This window comes from Podarcis bocagei (genome assembly GCF_964188305.1).
Source record: "Podarcis bocagei genome assembly, chromosome: 3".
Classification (NCBI taxonomy): domain Eukaryota; kingdom Metazoa; phylum Chordata; class Lepidosauria; order Squamata; family Lacertidae; genus Podarcis; species Podarcis bocagei.
Window position 1 is genome coordinate 68,712,186 of NC_138127.1, and position 22,153 is coordinate 68,734,338.

Genomic DNA, 22,153 nt, shown 5'->3' on the forward strand with positions numbered 1-22,153 from the left:
TGAAAGCTCCCAGGCTTGCTTACTGAACGCTGGGAATGTCTCATGAGATCTCACAGGACCATCTGAGATCTTGTGAAACCTCTAGAGCCCAGTAAGCAAACCAGAGAGTTTAAAACGGCTATCCAGGCTTGTTTTCCCTGACACAGAAAGCACTTTTAAGCTCTCTGCCTTGCTTACTGGGCTCTGGGAAAGTCTCAAATGGGTCCTGGGATCTCACTGAAGTGTCCCAGAGTCCAGTAAGCAAGGCTCCACTTTACACCCAGGGGCAAGGCCCACTCAGCACACTGGCTTCAGGAAGGTTGGGATGGTCACACGGGTGTGGTTCTGGGCTTGTTTTAGCTATACAGTGGTACTTCGGGTTAAGTACTTAATTCATTCCGGAGGTCCGTTCTTAACCTGAAACTGTTCTTAACCTGAAGCACCACTTTAGCTAATGGGGCCTCCTGCTGCTGCCGCGCTGCCAGAGCACGATTTCTGTTCTCATCCTGAAGCAAGGTTCTTAACCTGAAGCACTATTTCTGGGTTAGCGGAGTCTGTAACTTGAAGCGTATGTAACCTGAAGCATCTGTAACCCAAGATACCACTGTACATGATTTCAGCTTTACATGTAGTCCCTGGAAGCTAACCCCTGCACCAGTTGTAAGTCGTCATAGATTTTAGTATTATTTAATGTGTTGAAGCGATAGCTCATAATTCCTGGAAAAAGAACCTTGAAATTGGGACGGCTGCTCAGGATGCTATTCACTTCCTTGATACCCCAAGAGTTTTATAAATAATCTGAATTATCTCTAGTGCTTATATATCTTCTGCAAATGTAGTATTTCTGTCAGTTTTCCTTATTAAAAGAGAGTCCAATTCATAAAGTTCTGTAAAAATATAATTCACTGTTGATAACATTTGGGAAAGATAATTTACATTTTTGACACTTTTAAAGCTGTGCACCCTTGCTGTTGTAATGAATATCAATGTGGTCTTGTAATAAATTATTTTTAATCCTGTGTTGACATTCTCTCAGAATGTTCAAAATGCTATATTATCAATAAAACATATGTATTAAACACTACAAATAAATTGAACCATTTTGATGTGGTTTGGGGTTGTTGTTTTTAGATTCCATTTCTCCTGTTAGTAACCCTGCTGGGTGTTACGCTAATGGCCAGATTCAAGCACACGGTGACCGCTGGAGGGAAGATGACTGCACTTTCTGCCAGTGTATCAATGGAGAATCTCACTGTGTTGCCACAGCCTGTGGACAGAGCTGCTTGAACCCTGTAAAAGTGCCTGGGGAATGCTGTCCAATGTGTGAAGGTAAGGTATGGAGAATGCAAAATACCATTTTAAGAATTGGCATAAAAACTTTTCTAGTGTTAATTTTCGATGTGGTGCTAGAGTTACTGTTAACATTCAGAGGAGCTTCTCTAGTATGTGACCTCAGCCAGGCACAGATTATATAGTGAACTTCAGAGCAACTAGGTGCCAACTTTCCAGAGGGCACATGAAGCCTTCCCATTTCCCACACTCTGCATAGGAGGAAGAAGGAACACATCTTTATCGGTCAGAAATTTTCACTGCTTCATCATATTTGCTGGTAGTTTCGTTGCCCACCAATGTTTTCTGCTCTGTTCTAGATGCAGATTCAGGTCCCCATCCCTACTGCTTTGCAATCAGCCATTGAAATTCAGCTAGTTTCCGATGAGGGTACATTGCCTCCCTTGCCCTGACAAGGGGGGGCATGTTTGTTTTTCCTTCTGTTATGCACCCCTTCTGAATACCATCAGATCAGGTTTGACTATGTGATAATAGTAGTGAAAGCAAACAAAGCCCTCCCATTGCCCTCACTCTGAATTGGAGAGAGAGAGAGAGAGAGAGAGAGAGAGAGAGAGAGAGAGGATATATTTCTGTTGCCCAGGTAACTGGGTGATTCTTTCTGTAATTCTTCCCAAGCTTTCCTGGCAGCTTTGCACACTTTCTTGCAGGAATACAAATGCCATGAAAAGGGGCTGTATTTCATAGTGGGGGACGGTGAACATTTTCATGAATGTACTTCCCATTGCAACTTAGTAGTTGTTTGAGTACTGTTGATTAGGAGTGAAAAAATGAGAAGGTGCCAAGTATCTGAAGATGTTCCGTTTTCTGAAACACTGGAAAGTATTTCTCTCAAAAAAACAAGTCCTGTTTCCTCTTCAGTACTATCATCACTAATATTAGCTTTGGATCATAGATCTAAGGGATTTGCAACAAGACTGAATTGGCTTCAAAACAACATTGTTTCTGTCTGAAAGAAATAAATTTTATTTCAGGCTCCCCACTATAAAATGCATTAACAAAATTTAGGCTTCTGAAAATAAGAACATGTGAACCAAAAATATGCTCTCCCCCCCCCCAAATGTTTAGGTTTTTTGTGGTTTTAGATACCGTATTTTGCGCCCCATAAGACGCTCCGGCCCATAAGACGCACCTAGTTTTTTTGGGGGGAAATAAAGGGAAAAAATTATTTCCCCCCCAGGCGCGGGGCTGGGGCAGCCCGAGCTTCCCCCGACCCCAGCCCCCAAACAGGCAGCTCTCTGCAAGCCGTGGGAGCCCAGCGGTGGTTCCCGCTGCTTGAGGAGAGATCCGCGAAGCCTGCACGTGCTGGGATCAGCGCTTGCAGGCTTCGGGATGCCTGCAACTCTCCCCAAGCAGTGGGAACGTTCCCGCTGCTTGGGGAGAGATCCGCGAAGCCTGCACGTGCTGGGATCAGCGCGGGCAGGCTTCGGGATGCCTGCAACTCTCCCCAAGCAGTGGGAACGTTCCCGCTGCTTGGGGAGAGATCCGCGAAGCCTGCGCGTGCTGGGATCAGCGCGCGCAGGCTTCGGGATGCCTGCAACTCTCCCCAAGCAGTGGGAACGTTCCCGCTGCTTGGGGAGAGATCCGCGAAGCCTGCGCGTGCTGGGATCAGCGCGCGCAGGCTTCGGGATGCCTGCAACTCTCCCCAAGCAGTGGGAACGTTCCCGCTGCTTGGGGAGAGATCCGCGAAGCCTGCGCGTGCTGGGATCAGCGCGGGCAGGCTTCGGGATGCCTGCAACTCTCCCCAAGCAGCGGGAACGTTCCCGCTGCTTGGGGAGAGATCCGCGAAGCCTGCACGTGCTGGGATCAGCGCTTGCAGGCTTCGGGATGCCGGCAACTCTCCCCAAGCAGCGGGAACGTTCCCGCTGCTTGGGGAGAGATCCGCGAAGCCTGCACGTGCTGGGATCAGCGCTTGCAGGCTTCGGGATGCCTGCAACTCTCCCCAAGCAGTGGGAATGTTCCCGCTGCTTGGGGAGAGATCCGCGAAGCCTGCACGTGCTGGGATCAGCGCTTGCAGGCTTCGGGATGCCGGCAACTCTCCCCAAGCAGCGGGAACGTTCCCGCTGCTTGGGGAGAGATCCGCGAAGCCTGCACGTGCTGGGATCAGCGCGGGCAGGCTTCGGGATGCCTGCAACTCTCCCCAAGCAGTGGGAACGTTCCCGCTGCTTGGGGAGAGATCCGCGAAGCCTGCGCGTGCTGGGATCAGCGCGCGCAGGCTTCGGGATGCCTGCAACTCTCCCCAAGCAGTGGGAACGTTCCCGCTGCTTGGGGAGAGATCCGCGAAGCCTGCGCGTGCTGGGATCAGCGCGCGCAGGCTTCGGGATGCCTGCAACTCTCCCCAAGCAGTGGGAACGTTCCCGCTGCTTGGGGAGAGATCCGCGAAGCCTGCGCGTGCTGGGATCAGCGCTTGCAGGCTTCGGGATGCCGGCAACTCTCCCCGAGCAGCGGGAACGTTCCCGCTGCTTGGGGAGAGATCCGCGAAGCCTGCACGTGCTGGGATCAGCGCTTGCAGGCTTCGGGATGCCTGCAACTCTCCCCAAGCAGTGGGAACGTTCCCGCTGCTTGGGGAGAGATCCGCGAAGCCTGCACGTGCTGGGATCAGCGCTTGCAGGCTTCGGGATGCCGGCAACTCTCCCCAAGCAGTGGGAACGTTCCCGCTGCTTGAGGAGAGGTCCGCGAAGCCTGGAGAGCGAGAGGGGTCGGTGCGCACCTACCGCTCTCGCTCTCCAGGCTTCAGCGAAAGCCTGCATTCGCCCCATAAGACGCACCCACATTTCCCCTTCATTTTTGGAGGGGAAAAAGTGCGTCTTATAGGGCGAAAAATACGGTACTTTCAGAGCACTAGCTCTGCAGCTGTTCAAAATTCTAAGAGGCCAAATTTGTGATAGGTTAGCAACAAGCCACACTCCTGATTGACTTTCCTTTTTTGATGCCCATGGTGACATTGATTTCACAGAGAGCCAGGCCTTTGGCTAGATACCTCAGGTGTAATTAATTAATTAATTTTGGAACCTGAATTCCATGGTGAAGAGCACTCTCACTTGTGGCAGTTTTCCATGATCTTTCCAATGATCAGTCTTGTGACCTTTTTCTGAAAAAGGACACACAATGCTTGAACCATACATAGCCGTGGGAGTCCCGTGGTTTAGACATTGTTTTGGGAAAATATTCCTGAACTGATATGCATCTTGTGAAGTTGGTGAATCTGTGTTGCCCTTCATATAAAAAGCTGAGAAGGTGGAGGTATGTTGAAAAAAGAGAAAAGAGAAATGAATGCAACTCGGTTCCAGGCTTGTCCATACTCATGTCTGCTCTGTTGGGAGAGTTTTCATGCTTCTTCCTTTGCCTCTATTGTTGCTGTAGAATATCACCTCCTTTGTGAATTCTTTGCTTTTATTTCTTCTGTAAAGTTTTAATTAAAGGACCAAACCAAGCAATGCAGCCTTAAAACCACTTTGTTGTTTCTGCATTAGGAATTTGGGCACCAGGAAGGAAATTCTCTAGCACTGAACTTGGAACTGGTATTTTTCATGTAATGAACTCGGGGAAAAGAAAAGCTGTCTGGAATGCTAGCTATGAGGATGGAAAACATTTAGTCACCCTTGGAATGATATGAATGTTTTTCCAGGAAGCTTAAGTCAACGCATATTATGCAGCTCAGGAGGCAGCATTTAACTTTTTTTGGAAGACAGACAATGTTCCACAAAGAACATGGAAGTTTAAAAAGTTAATTAAGGAACAGGTTTGTCAGGGGCAAAACAGACTGTTATGTTTGATTAATCAGTTAACCTTGCAGCTGCACACTTTTGTGCACTTGAGCATATCTTTATAACATTTTAATAAACTATAATATAGGCATTTTAATGAATCATTTGCCTCTGTGGCTCAGATAGAAAGATGCCCGGCATAAGAGGAGAGAAACTTCCACATGCATATAAGGAAGGCTCCAAACTTTTGCTTATTTCCTATCTCCTCCCTGAATCACACCCTTGTTGTTCTGAAGGCTCCCCAAGCTTCCAGGGGTTGTTCAGGGGCAGTGGGGGAAAGGAATTGAGCTAGGAAGGAAGATGTAAGGAAGCTCCATTCTATGAGCAGAACACTGTGTGTGGGAGTTAAGATCCAAGAAATCTAACTAACTTTCTATTGCCTGCTCTGTCATATGAATTTAACACAAGGGGTCCAAAGTAAGTCCAGCTCCTTTGAGGACCATAACACTTAAAAGATTTTTGGTTTATGTTGATGGACTATCATGCTCTGGAATGGGGTGGCTGTTCTACCCTTCCTATCTTTTGGCAGACAGCATGAGTAGATCTTAGAAATTGTTCACCTAAGTACAGTGGTACCTCAAGTTACAAACGGCTCAAGTTACAAACGCTTCAGGTTACAAACTCCGCTAACCATGAAGAGTTACCTCAATTTGAGAACTTTGCTCCAGGATGAGAATGGAAATTGTGTGCTGGTGGCAGCAAGAGGCCCCATTAGCAAAAGCACGCCTCTAGTTAAGAACAGGTTCAGGTTAAGAACGGACCTCTGGAATGAATTAAGTTCATAACTAGAGGTACCGCTGTATTGTCTGCTAAATCTTTTCCTGCATGTTTTGGTTTTTTTATTTTTACAATTCATTGCCAAATCTGAATTCTTTTGGATATTCATGAATGTTTTATAATGCAAAGCATATATGCCAATCATTTAGCAATTCCAAAATTTTTATAGACTACCAAAACCTTATTGATCCTCAGTGCCCAAGCAATCACTGGGCAATGTAGGCAGGTAAAAATTAATTAACCAAGCAGTCCTTATTATAGAAGACAGAGTATATTGAATTATTAGATTGTTTTAACTAAAGTCTCTGGTAAGGAGAGTAGAAGTTTTTGAAAAGCCACTAATTAGAGGTGCCACCTTCTTAATGCTGTCTCTCTCACTGTGACGCAACATGATCTAGATGATGTGGACAAATTATTTGAGGTAATTCTAATATGCACCTTGCATTTTGAAACTTTTAAACACTTTCTTCTAAACTTGAAAGGAGATGACTCATAAATGGAAAGTACTCAGCAGAGAAATTATTTAGTAGTTGTAGGTAATACAGCTCATGTTCATAAAGAAAATGAAAACATCTATTTGCATTGTGTTTCATGATCTAAAGAATCTGAATACAGGAGGCATTTAAAGAGAAGTTGAGTATTTTCTGGTACTTAGCTGTCCCAACTCTTCTCCCACTCATGACACCTCAGTAACTGACTTATCCTTCAATAAGGCTCTTTCTACTGCTGCCTTCATTTTTTCTGTAAGTACTTAGTACACACGGGGACCTACAAATAAAGTTGCCAGGTCACTAGTGTAGTTCTTGTAGGACCAGCGGAGAAAAGCCTCCTGTGTTCTCTGCGATTTTGTGATCACAACGTAAGAGGATTGAGTTGGTTTTTAAGGGCAGGGTTCCACATCTTCTGACCAAGAGATTGCAATACAGTAATGTGAAACCTAGACTTCGCAGGCAATAATAATAATGTAGCATGTCATATTGTCGTTACCAAATATTTTGTAACTATTTGGAGACCTTGCACAATTTCAGCTATAATGACATCATGAATTTGGTGATCTGTAGACAAACTGTTTACAGTAGACAGTTATACCAGGGAAACACTGAAAATAGAGCTAAAACTTTACATTGAGCATTCTTTTAATTCTTCATGAACTAAAAAATAAAATTGCCCAGTGGTTACAGACATATATGCAGCTGGGTTGGTGGATTCACTTGTTAAAATGGCATCACATTGGGTGTTTATTATGACAAGTAAACCTGTCAACATTATTTAGCTAGTTCAGCATTAAACTTTAGTCTGTCAATGTTATTTTCTCGATAGACTTTCTGAATGCTGGTGTATATAGTTTGTTAAATACCACAGTGTTATTCCACAGAAATTCCTATGAATTAATGGCTGTCTGATGCAATTACATTTATCTTTAAATATAATTGTAATCAGTAATATTAACAGCAGCCTTCTTTACCATTTCCATCCCTTTTAAAAAAAATCTTTCTACAGTTTAGAGTCACATCTAAAATATACAGAGACGGAATGTTATTTTCCCATCCATTGTCTCGTCATCTGTGCACTCAGTCTTTCTTCTGCAGTTTGTCAAGGGCAGCAATGAAAGGCTAACCTAGGTCACATGACCATGTGTGCTTTTTCAAGCTTAACTGTTTGTCTATTCAAATAGCTAGAAGCCTGGCAGTAGCTGAACTAGCTTTATTTGTTGAGTCTTGTTCAGTGAAGTGAAAAGAGCTGATTTCCCCCTCCTTTTTTTGTAACTGCATTTTTTGAGGGGGAGGGAGGGGTCTGAAATTATTTCTTTTGTCCTCTTTTGCAGCTTATTGAAACTCAGGCATCCATATAAAATTAATCTATCTTGGGGTTTACCTTTGTGGATAGGAAAAGTTAGTTGTTGATAAGCTTGTTCTGAGAGAAATATTGAGATGTATAGAATTGGAATCTGTATGGGAGTAGCTGAACCTATAAAAAAACAACAACCCACATATGAATAACTACCAGCAGTTGTTTCTGCCAGGCATTACAGAAGTTCTAACACATTATTCAAGATAAAACAGCTATCCTTCAGGAATATGCAAAACATAAACAATTGTAGTTTTCAAGGGTTGAAAGAAGTAATTGAGAATAACAGCACAGCAATGTAAATGTATAAATAAAATATTTAAAATTTATTTCCAGATCTCTTCTCAGCATCCAACAAAAACTGAAATAAACATTTCAATATTTCCTGAACACCGTGTTAAAATTTCAATAGGCTTTTAACACAAGGGCATAATAAGAGCCTGTTGGGTCAGGCCAGTGGATGCATCCTGTTCTCATTGTGGGAAACCCACAAGAACACTCCTTTGGGTGCAGCATAGCCATCATGACTAGTAGTCATTTATAGCTTTATCTGCCATGAATTTGTTTAATTCTCTTTTCAAGCCATCCATGTTGGTGGTTATCACTAGCTCCTGTGGGAGTGAGTTCCATAGTTTAACTATGTGCTGCATGAAGAAGTATATTTTTGTATCTGCCCTTAATTGTCCAACATTCCGTTCCATCTTATGTTCATGAATTCTAGTGTTAGGATCCAGCAGGCTCTTCTTATATCCTTATGGGAAAGAATATCCATTCTCTAGCTGCATGACATGAATAATTTTATGAATAATAAAACCTTTGTCTTAGGTAAATACTAAACTATGCATATTCTGGTAGGATTGTTCGTCAAGTTTTCTGAAGGATTTCCTTATCAAACATGTCAGGGAACTGCCATCAGAGCATCAGGTGGTGGAGGGACTCAGGCAGGATGAAAGAGACTCAACTGCTGAAGCAGGGACCAGCAGGGGGAGGAGTGGGTCTCTGAGGGAATGCGAGCAGGAGGGAGGGCTCAGGGAGGCTTCCAGCGAAAACAGTGGGGAGGTATCGGAGTCTCCCATAGGGAGACCCATACCTCGCAGGAAACTGTCACGCCGTGAGTCCAGGAGACGCGTTTCCGTTAAGGAACTTCTTTGTTGGAAACGCTTCCGCAGACAGCCACTGTCGGACTCTACTAGTGACTAGAGCAGACATGTCTGAGGAGCTCCGTCACACACGGAGGTTTGTGGGGGCGCACAAACTCTGAGGGAGCACGTTTTCACGCACAAGCAGCTAATCAAACCCTGACAGCAGTCCGACAGTCTTTGTACGCTGCCTGTGCAAGAGAAGGCATCATGAGCGAACCAACCGGAACCGGAGGAGCAGGGGCTGGAGCTGGTCCAAGCTTGGAAGATAGATACCGAGCGTTGGAGGTTCAACTGGCCCTGCAGACGGCGAGGCTGGAGGAGAGAAGGGCTCAGGATGCAGACAAGAAGGGGAGAGCCACTCAATTCCCCAGAAAGGTACCAGGATTGGTGCAGAAATTTGGGGGGGACCCCAAGGACTACCATGCTTTTAGGACAGAGATGCAATATGCCCTTAATGTGCAGTTCGATGAGTTCCCTGATGAGGAATCGCGAGTTGCTTTTGTAATTGGGCATCTTGAGAAAGGGGCTAGAGACTGGGTGCGACCCCTAATGGCAACGCACAATGACATACTAAAGGACACAATGAAGTTCTTTCGTGCAATGGATATCATGTTTTCCAGCGATATTGAGGAAGGGGTGGTGCGCAGACAGCTAATGGCTTGTAAGCAGGGGAGTCGATCTGTCCGTGAATATTGGACTGAGTTTACCATGCTGATTCACAGACTGAGTTGGGATTTATCGGCGGCACCCGTTCAAATGCTATTTGAAGAAGGTCTTTCTTCGGGGGTGAAAGACGAGCTGGCACGGAGCCCCAGGGCGGAGTCTATGGATCAGCTGACCAAATCTGCGCTGACCATAGGAGCGCGGCAGGAGGCAAGAGCTTTGGAGAGGCGGGAAGGGAGAGGGGAACGTTGGAAGGAGTTCCGCATTCCAGACATTCCTGAGCCAGCTTTCCCGCCGGCAGAGCCGATGGAAATCGGAACAGCGCGCGCGCGCGCATTTTCAAAAACCACCGAGGGAGCTAAGAAGGAGGGAAAGGGCCCCCGGAAATGCTATCTCTGCCAACAGCCAGGCCACTTTGCCAGAGTCTGCCCCCAGAGGAAGGAATGGCAAGGGATGGTGGGAGCTGTTGAGGGGGGAGAAGAAGGGGGAGCGGAGCAGGTAAAAGCCAACGCCTGGTTGCCACAATTGGGGCACTGCAGCCAGGCCAAAGAGCAGTGAAAGTGCCCGTGCCAGAAGCTCCTCGACCTGCTCTAGTGATTGAAGTGTCGCTAGAGCTGCAGAATGGGCACCCCCTAAAAATAAAGGCGCTATTGGACTCAGGCAGCTCCTGCAATTTTATGAGCAAGGAGTTTGTTGCTGAACACCAGATACAGACCATCCCTTTAAGCAACCCCCTGCAGGTGACCACGATTGATGGCAGGGAGTTGTTGGGAGGAGGAGTCCGCTTGCAGACTGTCCCAATGATAATGAGGGTGGCAAGGCACACAGAACTGATAGCGTTTAATGTGGCCACCCTGGGAGGCGCTCCCATTATTTTGGGAATGAGCTGGCTAGCTCTACATGATCCGCTGGTTGGCTGGCATCAAAGAGTGGTGTCCTTTGGTTCAGCACATTGCCTAGAACACTGCAAAGGGGAGAAGGGTTCAGTAGGGGCCCAAGCCACCCTAGCAGGGACTGAAGTAATGGGAAAGGTGAAGGTACCACCACAGTATGCAGATCTCAGCGACGTGTTCAGCGAGAAGGAAGCTGACCAACTACCACCTCATAGACCCTTTGATTGTCAGATCAATTTACTCCCTGGAGCACAGCTTCCCGTGGGCAAGTTGTATGCCATGTCAGACAGGGAAATGCAGGAGTTGCGAGGGTTCATTGACAAGAACCTGAAGAGAGGCTTCATCAGAGAGTCCAAAGCAGCAGGGGGGAGCCCAGTGTTCTTTGTGGACAAAAAAAATGTGGACAAGCCGAGACTTGTATGTGATTTTTGGCGGCTGAATGCAGTGACTGAACCGGTGGCGTTCCCTATGCCCAGAATTGATGATATTTTGACCATGGTGAGGAAGGGAAAGATTTTCACAAAGCTGGATCTAAGGGGGGCGTACAACCTGATACGCATAAGGAAAGGGGATGAATGGAAAACCACCATGTTTACCCCTTTGGGGGCGTTTGAATACCTCGTTATGCCATTTGGATTACAAGCAGGCTCCGCGTGTTTTCAATCTTTTATGAACCACGTGCTGGGCCCTTTGCTCTACAAGAATTGCGTTGCCTTTCTAGATGATGTGTTGGTGTATTCTGAGAATGAGGAGCAACATGTGAGAGACGTCAGAGAAGTGTTGAGCAGACTGCAAGCCAACAGGCTGTGGGTCAAACTGGAGAAGTGTCGGTTCCATACCAAGGAGGTGGAATTCCTGGGGTACCGCCTGTCAGACAAGGGATTGGCCATGGATCCCGGCAAGGTACAGGCAGTGCTGGAATGGAAAACACCCAAAACCAAGAAGGATGTGCAGAGGTTCCTAGGGTTTGGAAACTTTTATCGTAAGTTCATCCGCAACTTCGCCCATCTGACGGCGCCCATCACTGACTGTCTCAGCAGTAAGAAGAAGTTTGTATGGACGGCGGAGGCGGGGCGAGCGTTTGAGGAACTGAAAAGGGCCTTCGCCTCTGAAGAACAACTTCTGCATGTGGATTTACGAAAGAAGCTAAGGGTTGAAACAGACGCATCTGACAGAGCCATAGGGGCGGTGCTTCTTCTGCAGCCGGGGAAGGAGGAGTCGGAGTGGCGTCCGTGTGCCTTCTTCTCGCGGAAGCTGAACAAATCCGAGAGGAACTACACGGTGTACGACCGAGAACTGCTTGCTATTCATGAGGCGTTCCGGAGATGGAGGCATCTGCTAGTTGGTGCACAACATAAAGTGCAAGTGTGCACGGACCATAAAAATCTAGAGTACTGGAGAACGGCGCGAGTGCTCAACCAAAGGCAGTTGAGATGGGCCCAAGAGTTCTCCAAATTTAACTTTGAGATTTGTTATGTGCCAGGCCCAGAGAATGTTAGGGCGGACGCTCTCTCACGCAAGCCTGAATATTTGGAGGGGGAGGGAGCACCCGAAGAAACCCATATCATTCCAGAGGACCGCTGGGTGTGTGGGGCGACTTTGGTGGGGCAAAGGGAATTGGTAGAGGGTACGGTGCAGGATGCATACGCCCAGGGGAAACTCAGGGATCTCAGAGGGGAGGAAGACAAACCCGGTGGTTTTGAGGAGAGAAATGGGGCATTGTATTATAAGGGAGCGTTATATATACCTGAAGGGGAATTGAGGGAGAAAGTACTCAAGCAGCTGCACGATAGCCCCACAGCAGGGCACTTTGGGCAACACAAAACCATGTGGCTGGTTACCAGGGAATTTTGGTGGCCCAAGGTCAGGGAAGATGTGCGGGAGTATGTGAGAGGGTGTGAACAATGCCAAAGAGCCAAGGGGGAGAGGCAGGCGCCGGCTGGTTTATTAGAACCACTGCCCACACCTGAGAGACCGTGGGAAGCAGTGGCAATAGATTTCATGACTGATCTGCCAAGGTCTAGAGGGAAAACAGCCATCATGGTTGTAGTAGACCTGTTAACTAAAATGGCCCACTTCATAGCCTGCTCACATGCGGTTACAGCAGAAGAAACCGCCAAATTGTTTGTAGAGAATGTGTTTAGGTTGCATGGCGCCCCCTTGAGGGTGGTTTCAGACCGAGGGAAACAATTTACTTCCAGGTTCTGGAGGAAGCTCATGAGCTTACTGCATGTAGAGGTTAATTTCTCGACGGCCCGTCATCCTGAAACCAACGGGCAGGCGGAAAGAGCAAATGGGGTTCTCCAACAATATTTGAGGTGTTATGTTAATGACAGAGAGAATGATTGGGTGGAGAAGCTGGCGTTGGCAGAATTTGCCTACAACAATGCAGAGAACGTGTCCACGGGGATGAGCCCCTTTTTGGCTAATCACGGGTGCCATCCCAGAGCCTTCCCAGGGGGGGAGGGGGAGAACTGGAGCGTTCCAGCTGCAGAACAGTTCGTGGAAGAAATGGAAGCAATCCATCGCCAGCTCCAACTCAACTTAAACAGGGCTAAGGAGGAATATAAGAGGCAAGCAGACAAAAACAGAAGGGAAGGTGAAAGCATCAGGGTGGGGGACCAGGTGTGGCTGTCAACCCAAGGGTTGCCATTCAAAGGAGGTTGTAAGAAATTAAGACCCAAAAGGCTGGGTCCGTTTGAAGTCATACAGCAGGTCAATCCAGTGGCTTTCAGGCTCCGGTTACCGAACCACATGAAGCTGCACCCAGTTTTTCACAGGTCGTTGCTGTCACCGTATAGAGGAGACAGTGAGGGGAGGGTCACTAGGGGACCAGCAATGGAGGAGAAGGAACACAGCTACCATGTAGCGGAGATCCTCGATTCCAGGTGGAAGGGAGATCAAGTAGAGTATTTGGTAATGTGGGAAGGGGAACCGGAGTCGGAAAACACCTGGGTTAGGGCAGAAGATGTCAATGACGAGGTTTTAATAGAGACTTTTCATCAGAGGTTCCCACGTAAACCTCAGCCTGTAGCGAGGTTCCGAAGGGAATACTTTGCCACCACCGACGAGGAAGAGGAGTTGGAGGGGTTCCCAGATTCTGAAGAGGAGGAGGATTCAGCTGGCCAGGACGACGATCGATGGAGAGAATTGTTCGAGACGTCAGAAGATGAGGAAGATTCGTTTCGGGGTTTTAGCCCTTCACCTCCCAGGGGGGAGGAATTGGGAGGGGGTGAGGGGGGCCCTGGAGGGGAGGTGGATGTCAGGGAACTGCCATCAGAGCATCAGGTGGTGGAGGGACTCAGGCAGGATGAAAGAGACTCAACTGCTGAAGCAGGGACCAGCAGGGGGAGGAGTGGGTCTCTGAGGGAATGCGAGCAGGAGGGAGGGCTCAGGGAGGCTTCCAGCGAAAACAGTGGGGAGGTATCGGAGTCTCCCATAGGGAGACCCATACCTCGCAGGAAACTGTCACGCCGTGAGTCCAGGAGACGCGTTTCCGTTAAGGAACTTCTTTGTTGGAAACGCTTCCGCAGACAGCCACTGTCGGACTCTACTAGTGACTAGAGCAGACATGTCTGAGGAGCTCCGTCACACACGGAGGTTTGTGGGGGCGCACAAACTCTGAGGGAGCACGTTTTCACGCACAAGCAGCTAATCAAACCCTCACAAAACATAGTGATTTTTCACTGAGACGCACATATTGGACATGTGGCATAGCACCTTCTAGATAAAAAGCGCATTGACCCCCCCCCCAGGCCCTGTTAACAATTTGATTTTTTTCCCCCTACCTCAAGTTTCAAAACATTCAGATGTACAGGGAGCTGTTTTGCTAGCATCTAGCTTTATTGAACATGTATTTATAATCCAATTTTGCAATAATTTGTTTACATAAATTAAGGTTTTAAAAATGTTAGCTCTTCTCAGCTTAACATTATATCTGATATCACAAATACAAAATAATGATTTAGCACACTTGATCATGGCTGTCTGGACTATACATTTTCTTTGTGGAGTCAGTCTACTTACGTTGTGCCTAACAAAATGAAATTTCAAACACATTTAAAATCTATTGAGACTACTATGACATTAGAAATAAGATATTTGCACCATTTCAGTGGTTTTCTTTTACAATAATTGCACAGTGCACAGCAAAACATGAAAGCCTTTCTGAGTGATAATGGTTTCACTAATAACTGCCTTTGCTGGCTTCACTTTGTTATGCCTCTGTGGTAGATCTAATAGAATTCTCAAGCTCATCTAAATTGTTTGCAGCATTTATCAGTTCAATGAACCGAATCTGTTTTGGCACTGGCATTGGTCCTTGCAGAATCAGAGGATTCCAAATACCAATAGCTTATATTTTTGTTTTGTTCTTTAAATATTGTTATGAGTGCTGGCGTGGTTGCTCGAGAGCAAACAGGCAAGACTCCCTGTTGGTCTTTTCAAGGCTTTATTATCTGTCCAAAACGTTCACAATGCAGATCGACTCTTTTCCATGTCTTCTCAGTCGCTAGCAGAATCTGGGAGTGGGCGGTCCTTAAACTTTCCCCAGCAGAGTAGTCTCTTGACCCCCATCCTATGCCTCCCCTCTCTGCCGTAAACCGACTGCACAGGGAGGATGCGTGGGCAAAGGGAGACCTGCCTCCCCTCCCGCTTTGTTCATGCTCGGTGCTGTGGCTCTCCCTTGCATCCTCCGAGCCCTGCATCCCTTCCCCACTGGAAGTGTGGCTTCCCTCCTCCGCAGAGGAAGTGCTGCTTCTCACGATCTTTGGAGGCTCCCTGTAACCCAACTGCCCTTCCACCTCTCGCCTCTGAGCTGATGGCAGTTCCCTGACAAATATGTAAGGCGTTCTGAATTTCTCTCAAAAATCATCTGTTTTCTTATTACTGACAAATCCTTGGCAGCATTATTTTCATTGCATTCATAGGAAATTATGCACATAGAATGTATGAATTTAATGGTGTTAACAAAAGGCCAGTTTGAGACCTCAGTCATGTGCGTTTTAAAGAACATGGTGAAATGTGTATACATAAGTCTTTCAAACTTGACAAAGCATATCTGTTATTGTGTGTTCACATGGTGTATTTTATGTATTCACAAAAATAGTGAGAAATGGCCACTAAAATATCTTGCGAATACTATGCAATATAAAATATGTACATTTCTGTGTCTGATGGTCTGGAAATTTATCATATGAACTAGAAAACTGATTTGAAATTAAGAATAATGGTCTGGTTCCAATGAACTTCTGTATGTGTAGAGTATTTGTGGTGGCGAAACAAGACTGCATTTCCTTGCCTACTAGGCAAGCTTAACACACCATACATACATCTATGAATATAACACTTGTGTATGTACTGTCTAGTGTGCATACTCTTCAATGTAATTAACAAGCCACAGAAAGTTGAGATACAGGCATGTGGTTCAAATTTATGGATGTTGAGTTTTATCTTTGTATGCTTTAAGTAAACATTGGATCCAACACATTAAGTTCCAGTTAATCTTTTAAAGGAGTTGCGCAGGCTATGATTGCCACAAGCTCATTTGCATAATATGTGAAATTAATTATTTTGTTTAAGTTTACTGAAAGATGGATTCTGGTGAGACTGGTCTTAGCTTTGGGATATGTTTCGTTGCAGGCTGAAACTACGAGTCACTGAACAAATATGGTAGGCTCTCCACTGCAGACAATGGTTTTAGTCCCTAGCCATACCAAGTGTGTTGCACAAAGCAACAGTTAGCACCTTGAGCAAAATTATGGCAAAGATAAAGTCAGATCCTGTTAGGGGCAGGAACTGGGGGAGTGTAAGAAATCTCAGTTTCAGATTTCAAAGCAGATAGCTAATGGGATCTGAGCAATTAAATGCTGTTCTGCTACAAACGTAGTCAAGTTTTTCTAGCTGGCTAGAGCCGACAATGTCCAAATTTTAACTCATTTGAATAAGCATTTCCATTAATGACTCTTAGATCTTAGCATGTGCATATTTTAAAATAAATTATTCCTTTCTTTCCATTAGAGCCAACATATATCACAATAGGTCCACCCACGTGTTATCCTCTGGTGAATTGCACATTAACTGAGATGGATTGTATTTATGACTTCAGAGTAGACCAAAATGGTTGTCGCATCTGCCAGTGCAAAACTAGTAAGTATACAGTTGATGCTGAATTGTGATTCTAAAGAGCCTACATTGACCAAAATCATTTTCAAAACATTCTTAGCAACTTTGCATTCTTTTTTCCGTCTTCAGTACTATCTCATGCACAATATACCATGTTCTCTTTTCCAAAAATATATATAAATAAATAAACTTATGGTGGGAGAATACCCTTTTGAAAAATCTATGCAACAGAAATAAATTTCCAGATATATATATATATTTGATATTAATTTTGTCAGTCATATTTTTGGACCCTGCAGATAAAGGTCAGTATGGGAGTTTGGGAGTTTGGGAGCATTTGAATGGTCATCCACCATTTTTAAAAGGTGTTTGTGATCCTGATTTACTGATGTAAAACAGTTCAGTTAGCATTTCTGTGCCCATGAAAATGGGGAGTGGGGAGAGAGCGCTATTCACACATTACATATAGCTAGCTACCTGTTCATCCTAAGGGAGTCAACAGCACTCTCCCCATTGCAATTTCCAGCAACTGGTATTCAGAAGGATATTCCCTCCAGCCATGGAGGCAGAACAGCCATTGATAGCCCTGTCCCTCATGAATGTCTGGGTTTACTAGACTCTTGATTAACTCCCCTCAACCAGGCTTTCTTCTGAGATGGTCTTGGGATGAGGGAAGATAAATTCCACCTTAGACCTGAATGTGTGAAGCCACAAACTGACACCCAGTGGTCTCCATACACAAGCAGAAGTCAACTCACACAATGCTGGATTTCAGACATGCTCTAAGGAGTGTTTATTGGTGGGATTGCAAATTTGATGTTTGGGGTCAAGTCCTAATAAAGAGAACTGAGGGGAGTGGTTAACAGGGAAGCATTACGTGGTTGTTTTAGTTGGACATATTTAAAGAAAGCTTAACGTTGAGTTCTAGTGCATCATGGGAACTAAGGGGATGTGGCAAAGACTTCATGGAAGAGGTCAGTTTTAAGAGGATTTTGAAGGAAGTACAACAATGATTGTATTAGCCATAAGCTGTAACTTTATCAGCAGTGCATTTTTAAGGGGTTAAGAATGATCAATGATTTGTGATAGCACTTACGCAGATTGAAATAAACAAAAGCTAAAAACATAGATCTATAGCTATAATTATAGACAAGTTTAAATATAATTGCACTTAGGAGTTTAGTCCTGCATTTTCCTTCTTTCCAACCCTGACAGTGCTTTTGACAAACTGTCATTTAGAGGCTTCAGACTACAGAGAATGCAATTTGCTGTTCTTTTCGATTGCCCTTCTCTTCTGTCTGGTCAGTCCAGGGGATGGTGCACCATTTCTCACTGGTGGACTAGATCCTTATCCATATCCAATTTCACAGATGTCCCTATGACATCAGGAGATGCTGCACTTTAAAGCCCTGAGTGTTCTGAATGTAATGCGCAGCTGGGCAGTGTTCAAACAGTCCTGTGCTACTCTTTGAATTTCAGAAAACCAGCTAGTTTTTAGAGTTTTGAAGAGGAATGTAGGGAAGTTTGTGAAAGAGGTTTTAAATAGTCCTGCACTGTTGTTTAAACTTCCAGAGGTTTAAAAGTTTTAAGCACCAGCGGTTCAAAGAGCAGCACAGGGTTGTTTACAGAAGGGAAACTGCTTGCAACTTCTGGAGCAGGGCATGCTCCCACTGCCGCCGCCTTCTTCTTCTTCTTCTTCTTCTTCTTCTTCTTCTTCTTCTTCTTCTTCTTTTTCTTCTTTGGCGATCACTCGTAGCCAAGTAAGATTGTCTTCCATAAACACGGTTTTAACAATGCGTCCGTAAATGACTGTGGAGGCCAATTCTGGATCCACATGTCCTTCTACAGTGGGGACATTGGTTTCCGGGCAGGAGTCGATCACGGTGTAGAGTTGCCAAGTGTGCCTTCCTCTTAGCACATTTCTCCCTTGCGTCCTGAGTTCGAGTGTCTTCAAAGCCCATGACACCTTTGGTAAAGGCTGTTCAGTCCCACTGCCAATCAGCTGATGAATGAGGGGAATGGCCTCATGGGACAGATTGGAACCCACAGTGGGTTCAGTGTGACCTCTGCATGCTACCCACTCCTGCTCTTAAGAGTTTGCCAAAAATCAAGGAGCTTTTCTTCTTCTTGAGCAATCCTGTTTTCCCCATCCTTAGTATCCCTGCTTCTCTGGGGCCCCCCAGACCCAGAAATTCTACTTCTCGGCCACTTGCCTGGCACCATGACTAGTTGTCCTGTTGTTTCCTCCACCTCTTTAATTTGTTTTGTTTTATTTGTACTTAAAACAGTGACAATAAAAGGCAAGAAAGCACAGGCTAGCAATTTTTTCTTTGGTAAGTTGCTATTCGAACTACACTTTGCTTATGGTAGCTGAATACTTAATCTGCGATTCTCAAAAAACCTTTAGAAATAAATATATACAAGGAGGAAATATTCATTAGCATTTCTGCCATATAATGCAATTCTTTTAAACAACTAATAATGGTTAGCAAAATGTACTGTGATGTATGTCAGTTCTAACATTATAGAGTTGATCTAGTTGAACATGATCTGCATTTTTACCTCCACCAAATGAAAAATCAGTCCTGAGTGTGGAGTTCCCTGAAGCACTACTTCTCCATACCTTTGGTTTCAGTAGGGTTTGTTGTCCCTGCTGCCACCAGTAAATGGGAATTAATGCATCAGGTGGGCCCCAAGAGACATGGACAATGAAGGAGCTGCTGCAGTGACCCGCAACACCTATGCCATGTTTGTCTTCCTGCAAGTGCAATTTGGTTCCCTTGCTGGAAGTGAGGAGAAGCACTATATGTAAAGGATGTGTACACTTGTGAAGAGATCTGTGACTTGGAACATGGAAGACAGATTGAGAGTTTATGGGTAAAAATTGTAGGAGAGGGAAACAATAGTGACCTTAATGGGGGCGTCTGCTATAGAGCTCCAAAGCAGACTGAAGACTTGGGTGTGCCTTGATAGAGCAGATTACCAAGCATTCAGAAACGAGAGATATATGAATCATGGGAGACTTCAATTACCCCAATATCTGTTGGAATGCAAACTTTGCCAAGAATGTAAAGCCCAACAAATTTCTCAGTTGCCTTGCTGACAATTTCATTTCCCAGAAAGTGGAAGAAGTAACAAGGGGGTCATCTCTCTTGGACACGATCCTCACCAACAGGAAGGAACTGATCGATGAAGTGAAAGTACATGGGAACCTTGGGAGGAAGTGATCGTGTTCTCTTGGGTTTCATTATATAGAGGCAAGGGAAAGCTGAATGTAGTTGGACATGCACTCTGGACTTTAAGACTGCTGATTTCAGAAAGCTTAAGAAGCTACTGGGTGAGATCCCATGGTCAGAAATACTCAAAGAAAAATAGAGTTCAAGGTCAATGGGAGTTTCTCATTGAAGGTGAAATATTGAAGGCACAAATGCAGGCAATTCCAACAAGAAAAAATGGTGAGAGGCACCTAAAGAAGCCAGTGTGGCTGTAAGGATGAGCTGAGATGTTAAGAAGGGCATATATAAGAAATGGAATAAAGGAGAAATCACAAAGGAGGAGTATGCACAAGTAGCCAACTTACAAGAGAGGTTAAAAATAATAAAAACTGTTTCTTCGGACATGTTCAAAGCAAGAGGAAGAACAAACAAGTGGTAGGTCCTCTGTGTGGAGAATATGGATAAGTGCTATTGGGTGACAGAGAGAAGGTGGAACTGCTCAACACCTACTTTGCCTCTGTCGTCATGCAAAAGGAAAACAGTGCCCCACCTGGTGATAACAGAATAAATGATACAAGGAAGGAGGTGCAGACCAAGATAGGAAAAGAGAGTGATGAGGGAACACGTAGCTGCTTTAAATGAATTCAGATCTCCAGGGCCTGGTGAGCTGCACCCAGGGAAACTCAAAAGGAGCTTGTGGATGTAATCTCAGAACCTTTTGTCTATAATCATTGAGAATTGTTGGAGAACTGGTGAGGTCCCTGTGGATTGGAGGCCTGCAATTGTTGACCCCATTTTCAAAAAACCGGGGGAGAAGACCCAGGTAACTACTGACCGATCAGCTTGACATTGATACGCGGAAAGGTCCCAGAACAGATAATTAAATAGTCAATTTGTGAGCACTTAGAAAAGGAGGCTGTGATTACCCCAGCATGAGTTTCTCGAAAACAAGTCATGCCAGATGAATCACATCAGGTTTGGTTTGGTTTGGTTTTTTGATAGTTACAAGCTTGTTGGATCAGGAGAATGCTGTGGACATAATGTATCTTGATATCAGGAAGGCTTTTGACAAAGTTCCCCATGATATTCTTGTGGAGAAGGTGATAAAATGTTGGCTGGGCGAGGTAACTGTTAGGTGGATTTGTAGCTGGTTGACTGACCAAACCTAAAGACTACTAATGGTTCCCTGTCACCCTGTAAAAAAGTGACAAGTAGTGTGCCACAGTGTTCTGTCCTGAGCCCATTGTTCAACATTTTTATACACAATTTGTACTAGGCTGCATCAACATAACGATTGTGTCCAAGTCAAAGGAAGTAACAGTACAGTGGTGCCTCGCAAGACGAAATTAATTCGTTCCGCAAGTCTCTTCGTCTTGCGAGTTTTTCGTCTTGCGATGCACGGTTTCCCATAGGAATGCATTGAAAATCAATTAATGCGTTCCTATGGAAACCGCCTTCAGATCAGGTCCGGGGACAGTCTGTCCCCCGACCTCTTCTGAAGGCTGGGGGGGGGACAAGGGCTTTTCTTCCCACCCCCAGCATTTTAAAAAACCCCGGGACAGCAGAGGACTTCTCCGCTGTCCGGGGCGATCTTAAAATGCTGGCGGGTGGCATTTTAAAATCGCCCGGGACAGCGGAGGACTTCTCCGCTGTCCGGGGTGATGTAAAAGCCCCTGGGAAGGCAGGCAGGGGGGAACAAAGACTTTTGCCCCCCGCCGGCCTTCAGAAGGTGTTCCTGCCCCGCCGCCCGGCTTCGGAGGAGCCTTCCGAAGCCGGGCGGCGGCGGGAGGTGTTCCCGGACCTGTTTTGAAGCAAGGGACGGAGGGGAGAAGATCGCTTCTCCGTGTTGCCGCCCCTTGCTTCAAAAGGGGTCCGGGGAGAAAGGGGAAGACGCGTGCCTTCCCCTCTGTCCCCGGACCTGTTTTAAAGCAAGGGGCAGCGGGGAGAAGATTGCTTCTCCCCGTTGCCTGCCCCGCAATCTCCGAGGGGCAGAGGGGAAGACGCGCGCCTTCCCCTCTGTCCCCTCTTTTGAAGCAAGGGGCGGAGGGGAGAAGATCGCTTCTCCGCGTTGCCGCCCCTTGCTTCAAAAGGGGTCCAGGGAGAAAGGGGAAGACGCCCGCCTTCCCCTCTGTCCCCTCTTTTGAAGCAAGGGGCGGAGGGGAGAAGATCGCTTCTCCGCGTTGCCGCCCCTTGCTTCAAAAGAGGTCCGGGGACAGCGGGGAAGATTCCAGCATTTTAAAAAACCTCGGGACAGTGGGGGACTTCTCTGCTGTGCGGGGCGATTTTAAAATGCTGGCAGGCAGCAGCGAAGCCTTCGCTGCCGCCCGCCAGCATTTTAAAATCGCCCCGGACAGCGGAGAAGTCCTCCGCTGTCCCGGGGTTTTTAAAAAACCTCTCCA

At 46.0% G+C, this 22,153-nt stretch overlaps 1 protein-coding gene across 2 annotated transcripts in view; it reads left to right on the forward strand.

Moving 5' to 3' along the window:
- CRIM1 (cysteine rich transmembrane BMP regulator 1) overlaps window positions 1-22,153 on the forward strand; it is a 143,853-nt gene that overhangs the window by 98,158 nt on the left and 23,542 nt on the right. For both annotated transcript variants that reach the window (XM_081188065.1, XM_081188066.1), the window contains 2 exons: window positions 1,111-1,308; window positions 16,435-16,563. In XM_081188065.1, the coding sequence (XP_081044191.1) occupies window positions 1,111-1,308; window positions 16,435-16,563 (327 nt within the window). The remainder of the gene's footprint in view (window positions 1-1,110; window positions 1,309-16,434; window positions 16,564-22,153) is intronic.